At 40.1% G+C, this 16,660-nt stretch overlaps 1 protein-coding gene across 1 annotated transcript in view; it reads right to left on the reverse strand.

Annotated features, from left to right (window-relative positions):
- The window catches only part of IPO5 (importin 5), a 44,829-nt gene extending 29,282 nt beyond the window's left edge, over positions 1 to 15,547 (reverse strand). Inside the window, exons 1-6 of the mRNA XM_017530045.2 lie at positions 15,240 to 15,547; positions 9,897 to 9,977; positions 7,109 to 7,301; positions 3,040 to 3,142; positions 2,048 to 2,144; positions 1,736 to 1,840 (exon numbers count right to left, since the gene is read on the reverse strand). Coding sequence (XP_017385534.1) covers positions 1,736 to 1,840; positions 2,048 to 2,144; positions 3,040 to 3,142; positions 7,109 to 7,301; positions 9,897 to 9,977; positions 15,240 to 15,329 — 669 coding nt within the window. The 5' untranslated portion in view covers positions 15,330 to 15,547. The remainder of the gene's footprint in view (positions 1 to 1,735; positions 1,841 to 2,047; positions 2,145 to 3,039; positions 3,143 to 7,108; positions 7,302 to 9,896; positions 9,978 to 15,239) is intronic.
- Positions 15,548 to 16,660: the final 1,113 nt, after the last annotated feature.

Consider the following 16,660-nt stretch of genomic DNA (forward strand, 5'->3'; position numbering starts at 1 on the left):
TTTATTTCTCTTTGATGTTAAGTTTGCTCACTGTGGTATTAAAGTATGCATTTTGTGTTTACTGTTATCAATTTCATTTAACTTACTCTAAATCCAGAGGAAGAAAACTGGGATTAGATTTCAACAGTAAGTAGAGATTTTAGATAATAAACTACAAAAGAAATAGTATATTATAGTTAATGCTCTGTCACAAAACAATCTTTTCATTGTGATAGCATGGAGAGAGAAGTTTCACTAAATCTTTTAAGTAACTTTTTATCATGTGGAAATTTTCAATTTTAGCTCCTCTCAATCCTCTCTAACTCAGTGGTTCTCAAGAGGAATGGTTTTCTCTCAGGAGATAGTTCTTGATGGTCACATGGTTGAGGATGGGCAAAGGCCATGGATGCTAAATGTCCTGCACCTGTGACACAAGCACAAGGGACTTTCATGATCTTCTCATCATGCATTTCAGATTTTTACAAATCCCAGACACTTATAAAAAGAAAAAACTCTTTATAATGATCTGAATCTAAAACCTAACCCACATATTATTTTTTGTCTGGTTTTAACAATTGTTATCCCCCCTTGAATGGATATATACAGGTGGAACACCCCAAATCCAAAATGCTCTGAAATCCTCAATTTTTGAATACAGATACGTCACTCAAAGGAAATGAGCATTTGAGTATTTTGGATTTCTGACTTGAGATGCCCAACTGCTCAGTATAATACCAATACTGTGTTTCAAAACCTGAAAAAATTTTGAGATCCGAAATACTTCTAGTCCCAAGCATTCTGAATAAGAGACACTCAATTTCCACTTTGCTTTGTCCAGAACCTTACTATTTTAGGAAATCTTATCACCAATTCTAATAGCAACTGTGATGTTTGACTTGCCAATGACATCTTTGTTATCAGTCCAGTTTTAGCTATTGCATTTGTACAGATCACTTAGAGACCACCTGGTCTATTATGTCTTTTAGTGTAGTCCTGTCTGACCATTTACATAAGGAAAAGCATGCCATTTTATTATACCTTTTTAAAATTTCTTCTTTGTATTTAGTTAAGGCCATATATTAATATTCTGAAATATTGTGCATATATATTATTTATGCATTTCATTTTTAGAAAAGTATATGAAAAATTACCAAAAGACTGTCATAAAAGAGGGATTTGGGAGTCTGACAAGGTTGGGAACCACTAACTTGTCCAATATTTTACATTTTATTTAAAACATTTTTTTTCCCAGGAGCATAGATACAAGTTGCCCTGAACATATGCTCTATCCTGTCTAATCTTATTTTGCTTTCTGATTAAAGCAGAAAGTATCCTTAAAACATTAACATCCTTAACAATAATGTGAATTAACCATTAACTGACATTATAATACAAACTATTACACATCCTGTAGTTAAGAGTAGTTTCTCCTTATGTAAAATGGGCATTAAATCTCACAGGTTATTTAACGAAAATAATCTACATATTCAATAATAAGTACATAATTGCTTACACCATTTACATTACAAAAAAATTTATAACTATAAATATTGTAAGAGGCTAAAAACGTCTTTACAGGCAGTAAACATAAGTTCAATGGAGACTGAGATTTGCATGTTTTGTTCACTCCTGTATCCCTAGTGCCAGAACATAATAGGCAATATGCATTTGTTGTATAAATGAACGAATGCATTAAAGAATGCTAATGAAAACCAAGTAAGATATAATTATGATTTATTCTATACTGTTTTCCTACCTGTAGAAATCCTGGTAGCAAGTCTGCAAAATGTTTGAACAGAGCAACATTATGCTCATTTGCAAGTATAAACGCAGCTGTAGCTCTAGCAGATAATGTCCTGATCTAAAATGAAGAAAAAATGTCAAACACAAAAATTTTTTGATAAATGCAAATTCAAGATTTCCTACTCCAGATCAAGTTATTCTTTATCAGTAAAACTGGTGTTTATATTTTAAAGTATAAAAGTAAAAACAACCTGCTAACACACTAATTTCTTTCACAAGTTAGATTAAAATAGATGGTAATATTAATAGGATTGGAATTATTTACCGATGGGTGTTCCTGATCTTGCATACACTGAACCAACATCCGTTTGATGACATCTAAATAGTGCTGCTGCTGGTTCCCAAAAATTCCAGGAAAGTTCCTAAAAGATAATCCAAACATTCCTTAAAAGCTACATTATATTAATATCTTAGTAAAGTATGGGCTAGAATCTCTATGAACTATTTGTTTATCTGACTCAGTACACATTAATCCTTAAGTTGAACATCATCTACCTATTCTCTAAGCAATCTTGTTTTTGGGTTAAGTGAATGAAAACATACTGGAGAAGTATGGGCTGGGTTAGAGGATACTCAGCAGCCCATTCCCAGCTACATGCTTTTACCCTTATTACTCTGTCTCAGTCGAAAGCTAACCTGGAGTGCAGGATGGGACAAAAGCAACCACAGGTTTTCTAATGAAAACTACAGTTAACTATGCTCTCTGACCATCTGCATTCTCTAATCTGAATTACTGATATAAACAAAGATACAGTTGACACCTAAAGTAGAAAATGATATAATGCCTAAAAGGTGATGATCTTGAAAAGGTATAAATCTAATATACTGACCACATTCTAAGTACAGTAGCAAAAGTAACACCGTGGGGCAAAGAATAATCACTTAATTCTAAACTTAGACCATTTGTTTATAAAAATACAGGTTTGATAAGATATTATAAAACTTGGTCAGAGAAGATCCAGAAAACATAATGGGGATTCACCTGCATTCTCCTCCTCCTCTTCATGACACCATTATTAAAGTGGTTTCATAAAAGCTACATTCAGTACTAGGTTAATCTCTAAGTAAAGGAGAAGAAACTGTTCAATAAAACTTTCAGAATCATAAAAGACAAAGAGAAAGCAATCAAGCTGTGGAGAACTTGCATTATTTTCATTTTAAGTATAAAAAGTTAAATTAGGCTAAAATAATCAATTAAAAGGTGTTTAGGGTATTCATGAAATCAAATGTCTCAAAAAAGCAGCTTAATGTATATACCAGAAAATGTGAAGGGCAGCTTCCCGCAGTCCCACATTCTGAGAGCTAACGGAATCAAAAAGGAACTTCAAACCTTCAGGCCACTGGTTGTTGCCATCCTCATCTAAAAGTAAAGAAATCCGACATAAAGTGTTTAAGTCAGAACTTCAATAGACTAGGAGTAAATGCTTTCATTTCATAAGCCTCATTCAAAACATAGATACTGAAAAATGTCACTTTTGCTAGTTTTAAAAACTCCATAAAATTCTGTCCTTCAACAATAAAAATAAGAAATAGCATCATAATCATGTAAATAAAAAAAAAAAGAACAAACAAACCAACAAACCAAACAACTCTATATTTGGGTTACATAAACACAGATATTAGCAGAGGTTCTTTTTCCTTTTTCTTCTCTTTTTTGAGATGGAGTTTCGCTTTTTCAACCAGGCTGGAGTGCAAGGGTGCAATCTCAGCCCACTGCAACTCCGCCTTCTGGGTTGGAGCAATTCTCCTGCCTCAGTTTCTGGAGTAGCTGGGCCTTGCTAATTTTTGTATTTTTAGCAGAGATGGGATTTCGTGATATTGGCCAGGCTGGTCTCAAACTCCTGACCTCAGATGATCCACCAGCCTTGGCCTCCAAAGTACTATGATTACAGGTGTGAGCCACTGCACCCGGCCGGCAGAGGTTATTCCTAAGGAGTGGAATTTGAAGAGAAGCACCACTTTTAATGGTAAAAACATTTGATTGCTTGACCCCTTTATATAGACCATTGTTATAGAAGAGTTTAAAAAGCAGGCAAAGCTAGTATTTGATGGTAAGGTCTTGAAACCAAGGTAACAATTACTCTGGAACTTGAGAAGACATCAGGGTTAGAATCTCAGGACCCATACAGGGTACTCACACTTTGCAGTTTGGTGCAAACAGTACCAGGGAATGTTATTAATGTTTATTATTTAAGAGATTTTTAATACTTTGTAATAAAAATAAGTGACCACAAAAATCTACTGTGCCACTTATGAGCTTCTGTGATTACATCGCCATAAAGACCTTAAGAGTTATACAACTTACAGATGAATTATAGATGTTTTCTTTTTAAACTACCCCTCATATTTGAACTTTTGTGAAATGACAAGTGTGCTGATAAGCTGACACTGAATAAACAAAACATCCTTAATCTGCCTCTTCAACCTAAAGTTGATGCTTTGAGGGGAAATAAAATAGCTCCTTTAAATAATGAGCACTTTGAATACTTTGGAAACGCTTCCATTATTAAGTGTTTCTGAACGAGAAACGATGTCACCTATAAACATTCATATCTGCATATTTCAAACCTGAAAGTAGAATTTTCTAAGCAATTTAAAAATATTCAAAATTAGGGCCGGTACGGTGGCTCACGCCCGTAATCCCAGCTCTTTGGGAGGCCAAGGAGGGCAGATCATTTGATGTCAGGCATTTGAGACCAGCCTGGCCAACAGGATGAAACCCAATTGACCCTGTCTCTACTTAAAAAAACAAAAACAAACAAACAAACAAAAACAATTGGCAAGAAGTGGTGGCTAACGCCTGTAATCCCAGCACTTTGGGAGGCCGAGGTGGGCGAATCACCTGAGGTCAGGAGTTCGGGACCAGCCTGACCAACATGGAAAACCATCTCTACTAAAAATACAAAATTAGCCAGCTGCAGTAGCACATGCCTGTAATCCCAGCTACTAAGGAGGCTGAGTGAGGCAGGACAATTGCTTGAACCTGGAGGCAGAGGGTGTGGTGACCTGAGATTGCACCACTGTACTCCAGCTTGGGCAACAAGAGCAAAACTCCATCTCAAAAAAAAAAAAAAAAAAAAAAAAAATTAGCTGAGTGTATTGGTGCATGCCTACAGTTCCAGCTACTTGGGAGGCCGAGGCAGGAGATTCACTTGAACTTGGGAGGTGGAGGTTGCAGTAAGCCGTGTTCATACCACTGCACTCAAGGCTGGGCAACAGAGCAAGACTCCGTCTAAAAAAAAATTCAAAATTAATTTGAACTCATCTAAAATATAAAAAATTGACACATTCCCCGTTAGTTTCTAAGAAATGGTCGATACAAGAAAGGATACAATCTGCTAGCTGAATTGAATAAGAACTTACTGCATTACTGGTTGATGAGATTTTAAAATTAGTGTCATAATGTACTAAGCTCAATCAATAAGCTATCATTTAGCCCTGATTTCAACTATTAAAAACGCCATCTAAACAAGCTGTGCTTACAATCACACTTATAAATCCCTGTCCCCCTCACCAAAAAAAAAAAAAAAAAAAAAAAAAAAAAAAAAAAAAAAAAAAAAAAAAAAAAAAAAAAACCCTAGAAGTGGTGGCCATGGCCACGCCCTCTTCTAGAAGGAGCAGAAGTCTGAAGATGAGTGGGGCAAAACCCAGGACACCATGGAAGCAGCCATGGCCCTGGAGAAGAACTGGAACCAGGAACCAGGCCCTTCTGGATCTTCATGCCCTGGGTTCAGCCTGCACAGATCCCCATCTCTGTGACTTCTTGGAGTGCCACTTCCTAGATGAGGGAGTGAAGCTCATTAAGATGGGTGACCACCTGACTGACCCCCATAGGCTAGTCGGCTCCCAGACTGAGCTGGGCAAATGTGTCTTCCAAAGGCTTATCATCAAACAACACTAAAAGTCCAGTGACCGCTAAGGGTCCCCCTTCCCCCAATCAAAGAATCAGGCCTTCTGCCTGAGCCTCTCCCTCCAGCAATTAGGCCGCTTTTAAACCACACTGGCGCCCTCTCCCAAGACCTAGATCAAATGGAAATAAAGCTTCTTGCAGCAAGAATAAAAAGTAGCATGTTCGATTACATTATTATTTAGTTGATCAAAAAGGATTTTTACCTTTAGCAAAATGCATTTTTAATGATGTTTGCCTTTTACCTCACTTGAAAAAATATTTTTGGGCATTAAAAATGTACACAGTAGGCCAAGCATGGTAGCTCACACCTGTAACCCCAGCACTTCAGGAGGCCGAGGTGGGCACATCGCTTGAGTCCAACAGTTCAAGGCCAGCCTGACCAACATGGAGAAACCAAGTCTCTGCTAAAAATACAAAAAAATTTAGCCAGGAGTGGTGGCACATAATAAGTGGTGGCTTATAATCCCAGCTACTAGGGAGGCTGAGACAGGAGAATCGCTGGAAGCGGAGGTTGCAGTGAGCCAGAGATGGCACCATTGCACTCTAGCCTGGGCAACAAAAGCGAAACTCCATTTCAAATATAACAGCATATGTATTTATTTGTCAGCATACATATATAACAGCAAAAGCACTGGAGTCACTAATTTTTAGTTCAACTGGCAAGTTTAATGTACAAAGTAGGTTACACCATTAATTAGCCCGTGCTTCTAAAACATTATAAATTTAGGAAGGAATATAACTGCCAATTTTCAAGCAAATTATGAAATTACTTTTCTACATGGATTTTGTTTTGTTTTGTATTGAGACAGGGTCTTGCTCTGTTGCCCAGGCTGGAGTGCAATGGCATGATCATAGCTTACTGCAGCCTCCAGCTTCTGGGGCTCAGGTGATTCTCCCACCTCAGTCTCCTAAGTAACTAGGACTACAGATGCACACCATCATGCCCACTAATTTTTTTGTAGAGATGGGTTTTTGCCATGTTGCCCAGGCTGGTCTTGAACTGCTGGACTCAAGCGATGTGCCCACCTCGGCCTCCTGAAGTGCTGAGATTACAGGTGTGAGCCACTGTGCCGAGCCTCACATGGGTATTTTGAAACCAACAGGTGAGTCCTATGACTGGATTACAGAACATCTGTAATTTCTGGCTCTAAATGCAAAATCCATAATTACACTTGTTTTGAACAGAATAAATGGTACTCAGGTACTTATAAATTTTACTCTAAACGATTCCATTAAAAAAAAGGGGGGCTGGGCATGATGTAATCCCAGCACTTTGAGAGGCTGAGGCGGGCGGATGACCTGAGGTCAGGAGTTCGAGACCAGACTGGCCAACAAGGTGAAACCGCATCACAAAAAAAAAAACAAAGGAAGAATATACCCATGCTTTTGGTAACACAAGTGCACCTGCATACACACCTATTAAATTCCTGGCCAGTTCTGCAGCAATATCACAAATTTTTTTCCTCATGCTAGATTGTGTTTCCATCTGAATAATCATGAGTAGCTCACTCTTGATGGCAGTCTGAACATCAGAGGGAAGTGTTGGATAAACTTCATCAAATGCAGAGGACAAGAGACGTCTTAGGAGAACCGCGGCCATTTGTCTAGCCTATAAATAGATAACATTGTTAATACCTAGATTCATTCTGCCATTGATGTATTTCATTGTAGTATTTTTGTATTTCAAAGGTACCTTGTCAGTTTTCTAAAGAAGTAACATATGTAACTCTTTCTAATTACATTAGTCTATTATATAGAAAGTGCTACAAAATAAGCCATTTTTACTTAATATGAGGAAAACTCTTAAATGCATTACAATTCAGTTAGGAACACATATCTCAGCAATAATAAACCTGTCTTTAATTCCTATTTTTAACACATGATTTGGGAGAAAAACAAATCTTAAATTGTAAACCCCATAATGAATGCCTTTCCTACCTCTCTTGTCTGGTCTCATTCTAGAATATCAAGTGCCTTTCGCACCCAACGTTAGGCTCCCAGCCTGGCCTAACTTGTTATATAACTGCCCTCTCATTAGCGTCTTAGATAAAATGCTTCTTTCAAGCAAACAAACATTACAATTTCCCAATATCTAAAACGTGCTAATCCATTTCAACACGTGTCTTCTTAGATACTCATTTTCAAATCCGTGTAATTACATTTGGTATTTTCTATAAAACACGTCTTGAGATTATCAGGCTGGGTTCGGTGGCTAGTGCCTCTAATCCCAGCACTTTGGGTGGCTGAGGTAGGCGGATCACCTGAGGTCAGGAGTTTGAGACCGGTCTGACCAACATGGAGAAACCCCGTTGTCTACTAAAAACACAAAATTAGCCGGGCGTGGTAGTGCATGCCTGTAATCCCAGCTACTTGGAAGGCTGAGGCAGGAGAATCTTTAATCCAGGAGGCAGAGGTTGTGGTGGGCTGAGATTGCACCACTGCACTCCAGCCTGGGCAACAAGAGCAAAACTCCATCTCAAAGAACAACAACAACAAAAACATTACTTGAGATTATCAAAAGAAAAGCTAAGACAAATGCCATTCTAAAATTTTATCAAATCAAACCAATACACTATTGAGACCACTGAACCTAATCTTTCCTGCTCTTGCTTTCTCCAGGATGATGTTACTCATTATTACTATAATTACTTTGGGAATCTGACGAACAAAAAATGTTAAGCTATAGAAATAAAATTGGCTATTTTTTTCTCCATTACTTTTCACTGAGAAATCTCTTTACTGAAACCTTTATAGGAGGTAGAAACCTTTACAAATATTTAACATATGTTCTAGAAAGCGGTTACAATTCTTATAAAAGTGGTTAAAACTCATGTGCAATTCTTCTCACACATATACCGAAAACTATAAAGCCACAACCAAGATGCTGTCACTAATTCACAATCACTAATTCTTAAATCAAGTTAAGATTTAAATAAGGTTTAATCCAAGTTTTAAAAAAGAAAATTCAGTAATTTTCACTATTATTCTTGGCTTTAATATTTGTTTACTAGCTAACTGGTACTAATCTTCAAGAATTACAATAGTCATCTGTTTTTAGTGATAGAAGTTACCCCATATACGGTTCTTCTTCACATCTGACACCCATTTTGAGTTACAGAAAAGAACATGTTACAAAAGCAAAGTACCTCTTGTCATCTAAAAAAAAAAAAAAAAAAAAAACTGGGATACTTTTATATGGCTTTTAAAGTGCTATGAGAGAACATGAAGTTGCTATCTAAACTGCTTGACTATTCATCTGCTTAGAGAAAACAGACTGGAAGAGGCCAGGTGAAACATGATGTAGAAGTTTGGTGTGACTTTACTTCCATGAAAGATAAGCACTTTACTTATAGTTTGACTGTTAGCAAAAAAAGGCTTACACTACGACTCTAAATTTAATATTTTGTAGTTAAAAGAGTTTTCTAGACTTGGGTATTTTTACACCTTTTCCGAAGTAAAGAGATATTCAGTGGCATTCAATATTTATGAGGATATTAACCTATGGGGGGGAAATTAGCTATGAAATGCCTCCATCAGTAGCAGAAAACTATAAAATCATAGAAAATAGCCTTGTTTTACCATGGGGCAAAAGAATTCCTAAAATTAAAGCAGGCTGGGTACGGTGGCTCATGCCTGTAATTCCAACACTTTGGGAGGCCAAGGTGGAGGAGGGTGGGGGCAGGGGTGCAGATCAAGAGGTCAGGAGTTCAAGACCAACCTGGCCAATATGGTGAAACCCCATCTCTACTAAAAATACAAAAATTAGCCGGGCATGGTGGTTGGTGCCTGTAATTCCAGCTACTCGGGAGGGTGAGGAAGGGGAATTGCTTGAATTCAGGAAGCACAGGTTGCAGTGAGCCGAGATCGCACCACTGCACTCCAGCCTGGGCAACAGAGCAAGTCTGTCTCAAAAAAAAAAAAAAAAAAAAAAAAAAAAGAAAAATTCAAATCATTTAAATTTAATAAAACCATTAACCTTCATCTACCCTGGACATATTATCTTATACAAAAAAAAGGCAATTCTCATTCTTAATACAAAGTACTTAAAAAATTACATGACAACTCCCAGGCAGCTTTTAGCAAACAATAAGTTCAAAGTTCTAGTAAAGTCTATGTGGAAAATCACAATTCTCATTTCTACTATGATCATTATCTAAAAACTTGTTTTCTAAGAATGTAATAGGCACAAATATTAAGATAGTACCTCTTCAGCAGCTGTCGTATTTCTGATGGCTTGTAAGAGGAATGTGATCTTTGACTGGCCTGGGATATTCTCATAGGTTTCCTACATTAAAAAAATAGGAAAGAATGTTAGAAAACTTCATGGGTAAACCAGTGAAAGAAATAGAGTGGGAAGGATGCATGAGAAATTATTTAACCTAGGTCTAGTGTTAACACCTTCTGTGACATCAAATATACTTCAGATACGTTAGGGAATAGAAGATGTCTACCAGGTTACTTACCAAGTTCCTTTCTCTTAAACAAATGTTTCTAATGTGTGTGCATGTTTTCCCAATTTTTGCTCCCTGATTAACAAAACTCAAGGCCTAAGAGAGTCAAAAAATTGCCAAATGTGACTTATGCCATTGTGCTGCAAATTTTAGTGCTTATTTAAAATCACCTTACATTATGAGAAACTGTTAACAGTTTTTAGACTGAATGATGTACAACTGGTTCAAATTACCACTACTTAGAACCACCAGACACACACCTGGAAGTAAGTTAGAGAAACAAAGTATTCAAATTCTTTATGTCACATTTCTTCCAAGTAAAGATCATACTAAAACCACATTACATACATAAATGAATGTGGTCAGGATAAATTTGGTCAGGAGGCTTTAATGTCTTTTGCAGATTATTAGCAAGAGGTTTGTGACTCAGGACACTCTATTCTGTTAATAATGTAAAATCACAACAAATTGGTTAATAATAAAAAGCTGACACTAATTAACAGATAGATGATCAGAACAGATTAAAAACTAAGAACCAACTATATGCTGTCCAGAAAAGGGCAGATTCATGTCCAAGAATTCCAATGGTATTTGTTCACTATGGAAAAGAAATCAAGTACACTTGAAATTGTTTCCTCTAAGAAGCTTCTTAGTAAGTAAATGATAATCCATCATTATCTAGCAATTTAGGGTTTCTTTAGTGCTTACCTGCCCTCAACATTACCATACCTCTATAGCTACCTGGCTTCTCTGGAACAAAGTGACAAGGGAGGAAAAACAAGGCTATTTTGAATCCACATCTTCCTTAAACCTTTTACTAAAGGCCACATGGCATCCGTGAGATATTAACAGATAAGGAAACAAAGGCTTACAAGTTAATGACATGCCCAAGATCACAGACAATGAATGGCAGACAGAATTCTTGGTCCTGTAAAGCCAATCATACTCAAAATCTCTCTGGTACTGAAAGCTCTCAATTTCACTTCATTAAACAACCAGTTTTACTTATGCAGTGCTACAGTTTTCAAACTTTTCAAATATCATCTGTCTGGGGAGAAAAGATTTTAGGGGAAAGGAGAATTCAAGATCCTCTGATAACCTCAAGTTTCCATTCTAGTAAAAAGCACATAGCATGATAACAATGCTGAAAACTGCCAAAAAGTATTCACAGCTGAGGAGAGAAGATGGTCTGAATTTATTTATCCAGAAGAGATAATTTATTCAAAGATATTCAAAAGCTGACTGCAAAAATGGTTATGTACCTTTGAGACTTTTCACTTATTATTTACCAAAGCAACTGCTTATACCAGTAGTATGTTTCCATTTAAAAAGTATCTCACTATACAATAAAAAGCACCCAGCTTGGCCAACTATACACTGATGATGTGATCAGTGTTTAACACTTAAATTTCCAGTGGTCTAAATCAAGTTTTTGCAAAAACGCCTTTACGAGGCTAGCACTCTCAGAAAACTTAATATAAAACCTGATGCTCTCTACTCCTGCCCAGGGGGAACTGATGGTGTGACTATGCTAACTCTAGTAGACTTAACATTGGGTCAAATATTAAACTCTACTCCATAATGAATTAGAAGCCAATGGTGCGAGAGCTTAGTACGAGTGACAGATGATTTCTGCTGAGAGGGTTCTCCTCCATCTGATATGTTCCATTATCATAATCCAAATATAGTATTATATCAATACCACCACAATGGTCAAGGGTAATGGTTACACAGTCTAATTTCCAAACAGACAGGGATGGTACCTCTTTATCTTTGCATATGAGTACCTAGTACATTAGAGTATAGCAATTATAAAGACTGTTTCTAATACTATTCCTAGCTCTAGTCCAGTTAGGTTCAGTGAATGTTACCAGTGTTGAGGCAAACAAAATTTCAATTCTATTTGGTTCCACCTTATAGAATTCACACAATGCAAAGACTTCTCCTCCGCCTCTTCCCTGCCCACGAAGATGGGGAAGAAATGTTCATATGTACTCATCTCATTCCATAAATATTTATAGTGAGCCTACCCTGTATGAGGAAAAGGAAAAGAGGGGACACATGACTTTTATCTATTAAGACCCTGGCTCCTCAACAATCAGGTATATTTTTCAATGTTATCCTCCGTCCATTCAACTCTCAACAATGGACTAGGTGTAGTGGCTCATGCCTGTAATTCCAACACTTTGGGACATGGGAGGATCACTTGATGCCAGGAGTTCAAGACCAGCCTGGGCAACACAGCAAGACCCCGTCTCTAAAAAAAAAACCACTAAATGAAATTTGCTATTAGAATCAATGAGGAACAAAGTCTGTATGGAGAACCTTAGTAATGATTAATAAATACTTAAGCTTATGTCATATAAAAATGTCTAGTCATAAATACCATAAAAACTCTACTTTGCACTACTTGTCAATGATTTATTCAATAGTTTATTCACATTATCAGAATAGAAATAAAATATAAAGCCTGTCTAATGGTGCACACAACAGAAAAAGTTTTAACTTTTTAGAGTTTTGAAGTCCCTTCAATGATTTCAACCAAACATAAAACCATATTTGAATACAAAAGAAGTCAACCTTAGTCAACAGTTTGGTATTTATGTGTCGACTAAGTATTTTTATTTTGAATGAGTAAATTGCAAAGGCATTTACTGAGCCCTGGCCAATTCTTTAGTTCACAGAAAATATTTCTATATTTGCTATATCACACTTAAGGCTAATTTTATTTCATTTGATTTCTTATAAAAGGCTTGTTTCATTACGCAAAAAAGAAAGGGGCATTATATAGCGCCAGGGAGCTTCCCTTCAAATTTACTTTTTTGAGGGTCAAACTGGAAAATTCTGTATCACAGTACTTGCTTTACATATTAATATATTCTCAGGATATACAAAGAAAGTCAAAACCTAGTATATGAATGTTTTCACTAGGAATAAAGAGACTAAGAGAATAACAATAGTAATTTCCAATTGCTCTTTATGAGAAAATGTGCTGAATGCTGATAACTATCCCCAAAGTGATGTAAGTGATAAAAGATTTACAACCGGCACCAATTGGAATTCAAGCTAAACCAGACACTGGTATTTAGTTCAATAGAAGAGAGCTTCCCCACTAGGCTTGACAATAGACTTAAGCAATTGGAGGGAAGAGGGAGAATTAAACTAGCTTACTAATTACGATGCTGTTCTGCTTTGTAGCACATGGAAATTTCTATTATGGGTTGGGATTAAAAACTTATTTTGGCGAAAAATTATCTCAAGAGTTAGCAGAAAGCATTAATTTCTTTTTTTAGCATCATGATAACCCCAAGGCAAACTGGTGCAATACATGCATATTACTTCTAGGAACAAATGCTACTTTTCAGTATTCTACAAGCAAACTTGGCAAAGTGCAAAGATAGGTATACATGTACTCCTGTGCATAGTACTATTTTTAAAAGAGCAGGTCACTGGAAACCTCAATATCCATTTCATAGAGGGTTGCTTATATAAATATCTATCCATACGATGTATAAACTATAGTTTGCCAAAAAAACTCACTTATGAACCAATGTGAAATATACTGAGTGAAAAATCCAAGTTGGAAAATAATGTGTATTATAAGCCCATTCAAGTAAAAAATGAATGCGTATGTTAAGATATATTTTCGGAGAAGATTTATGAGACACTTAAGTGTCGTCACCTTTGGGAAATGGGATAAAAAACTATCCTATTTACTGTTTGAATTTTTACCCTGAACATGTATTACACGTATAATACATAAAAAGTTAATAAAGTGAATATTTGAAAATGCCTTTTCAGGTATAACAGAATTTTCGGAGTGTTTACTTAATATAAAACCTCTAAGTGTAACCAGCATATCCACCATCTATTTAAAACAAGTATTAACACTGTGGTTTTAAAGACACCTGTAAAAGTCTTCAGCCCTCAGAAGAGGACCTGTCATCAATTTCATTAGCTATATGTAAAATTAATTTTGCTCTGTAAAAATATCTGGCTAAACATCCTTCACTTAACCTTATAAAACTCTTCAATCGCATGGTTGCAAAAACTCCATATATAATCAAGTTTGGCAGTCAGCTATGATAATACATTTAAAAGTTTCTCCCTCCCCTTAAGTATCTCACAAGAATCGTGGTCTCAACGCTGACAATGTACCATCAGTGTTCTAGTGAACTTGGTAAATGAGCTTACGGATATATTTAAAATACTGTCACTTGAAACTATCTCCACATTTTGGAGGCCAGGAACCAGAGGTGGCTTGAAAAAGAGAGATTCAGGTTAGATTTCATGAAGTTGAAGACTTAAACATATGGTACCGGACCAGTTAAACAACGGAAGTCCCACTACATCCCATTTATCCCACGATTCTCTAGAGAGCAAAGAAAATTTATCTGAAGGAAGAGCAGACTAAGTGTATTGTAAGCCCAGAGTAAGGTGGAAACTGCATAGGAAGAAACCCTAAAGGCAACTTCACAAAACGGGGGTGGAAGGGGGTAGGGAAATTTGGCTTCTGATGTCAGGAACTAGAATGGTAAAGAAAACTAAACGGAAACAAGCGAAAAGGCAGGAGCGACAAGGCAGGGCACACAATTCAAAGAGAGGGACAGACGGTGTGGAGATGAGCAGGAGGCAGAAACAGGGGTGACGGGTCAGGTAGCAGCCAGGGTTTGGGAGATCCACAGCGCCAGGCTGGGTGGGGACGGCTGCTGGAAGGGCGGTGGGGGCTCCCGCTGGGAGAAAGCGGGAAAGGGGCGAGCGGGCAGCTCGGAAGGGAGGGTGGCCAGCGAAGTTGGGGCCCAGGGCCCGCCCGGCACCCCACAGCTGGGCGGGGGCAGCGAGTCGGGAGCGGCCGCACGTGGGTGCGAGCGGCGGCGGGAGGTAACTGGCGCCGGGTGCCGCGGCAGCAATAGCCGGAAAAGCCCGGGGGCACGACCGGGCGCAGCGGGCCGCCTCACACGTGGGCTGCGCGGCCGCCGCCCGCCGGGCCCAGCCTGCGCGGCAGCGGCGGACCAGCTGAGGCCCGGCGGGGCCAGCGTCGGGAAAGGTCGGCGCCCCGGCCAGGGCGCTGAGATGGGGGCGGCGAACTCGGTTACCTCTGCCTGTTTCCGGACCACATTGTCGGGGCTGAGCAGGTTTCCCAGGAGCAGGTAGAACTGTTGCTGCTCCGCCGCGGCCGCCGCCATTGCGCTAGGCGTGAGAGAGAAGGAGGGAGGGGAGACAGAAGCCGTGAGGCGCGCTGGCGGGCCGCGGGAGGAGCGGGGGCGGGCCCAGCGCGGGGACCGGCTCCAGCGGCGGCGCGGGGCGCGAGGGGGGGCCGGGCGGGAAGGGCGGGGCAAAGGGGAAAGGGGAGGACGGGGCGGGGCCTCGCGGCCTCTCACCCCGCCGGGGCCGCGGGCGCCACCGCCTCATTGGTCCTTAGGCGGGGGGGGCGGTGCCGAGGCCGCCTCCTCGGGGGCCGCGCCGATTGGCCACGCACCCTGCGGTGCCGTCACTGTCCGCGCGCCGTGGGCCTCCGGGCTGTGCGCGGGTGGGGCCGGCCGGCGGCATCGCAGCTGGGCCAGGACTCGAGTCGGGGTCGAGACCTGGGCTGGGGCCGGGGCTGCATCGCGGGGACAGCGGGAGGAGCCCGCCGGCAGGCCGGGTCGCGGCGAGGGGCCTGGGGCCTGGCCGGGGAGGAGGGGCCAGCTCCTGAGCGCGGGAGATTTCGGTGCTGCTGGCTGGCCGGCCTCCTTGCCGACCCCCGGCCCCTCCCCACGGCCGCTGGAGCAGGCCCCACCCCCTCGCTCCCTTTACCCCTGGGACCCAGCCCTTCACCCCCGGGAAGGCGGCCTCTTTAGGCCCACTTCTACCTCCCTTCCACCCACAGACTCCTCGCGCTGTCAGACCCTCCGACCTCCCTCAGGGCTGTGGACTCAGGCCGCCCCTTCCTCCCGCCGTTCTCGCCAGTGACTCACACGCCTGGGGTTTGCCCAGAAGAGGGGTTACTAAGCCCTGGGCTCTCCTTCCAGGCGTCGGTCATCCTCAGATGTCCACGTAGCAAACATGCCCCCACCCCAGGATCTGTGACTGTTTCCTTGAATCCATTGTTTTGGGGTTGCTTGGGGAACGTCCAGAGAGAAACGTTTTTTCCTAAAGGAGCACTGATTTACAGGGCTGATGCCTCAGTCTCAGTCTAGGAACCCAGAGGCTTAATTTCAATTTCAGCATTCTAATGCGTAGATAATACACTCAATGTTCTTTAACTGCTGGGGCCGCCAAAGGCAGAGAGAAGTGTACAAATCAAAGGATACTTATGTTGAGACCCTGTTGTATCCAATACATTGGGTTAAGGGTGACAGTGGAAGCTTCGCACTGTTGCCTAGGCTGGAGAACAGTGGCGCGATCTCAGCTCAGTGCAACCTCTAACTCCTGGGTTCAAGCAATTCTCATGCCTCAGCCTCCCAAGTAGCTGGGATTACAGGCGTGCACCACCATGGCCAGCTAACTTTTTTTGTATTTTTAGTAGAAACAGGGT

Source organism: Cebus imitator, unplaced genomic scaffold (genome assembly GCF_001604975.1).
Source record: "Cebus imitator isolate Cc_AM_T3 unplaced genomic scaffold, Cebus_imitator-1.0 Scaffold62, whole genome shotgun sequence".
Classification (NCBI taxonomy): domain Eukaryota; kingdom Metazoa; phylum Chordata; class Mammalia; order Primates; family Cebidae; genus Cebus; species Cebus imitator.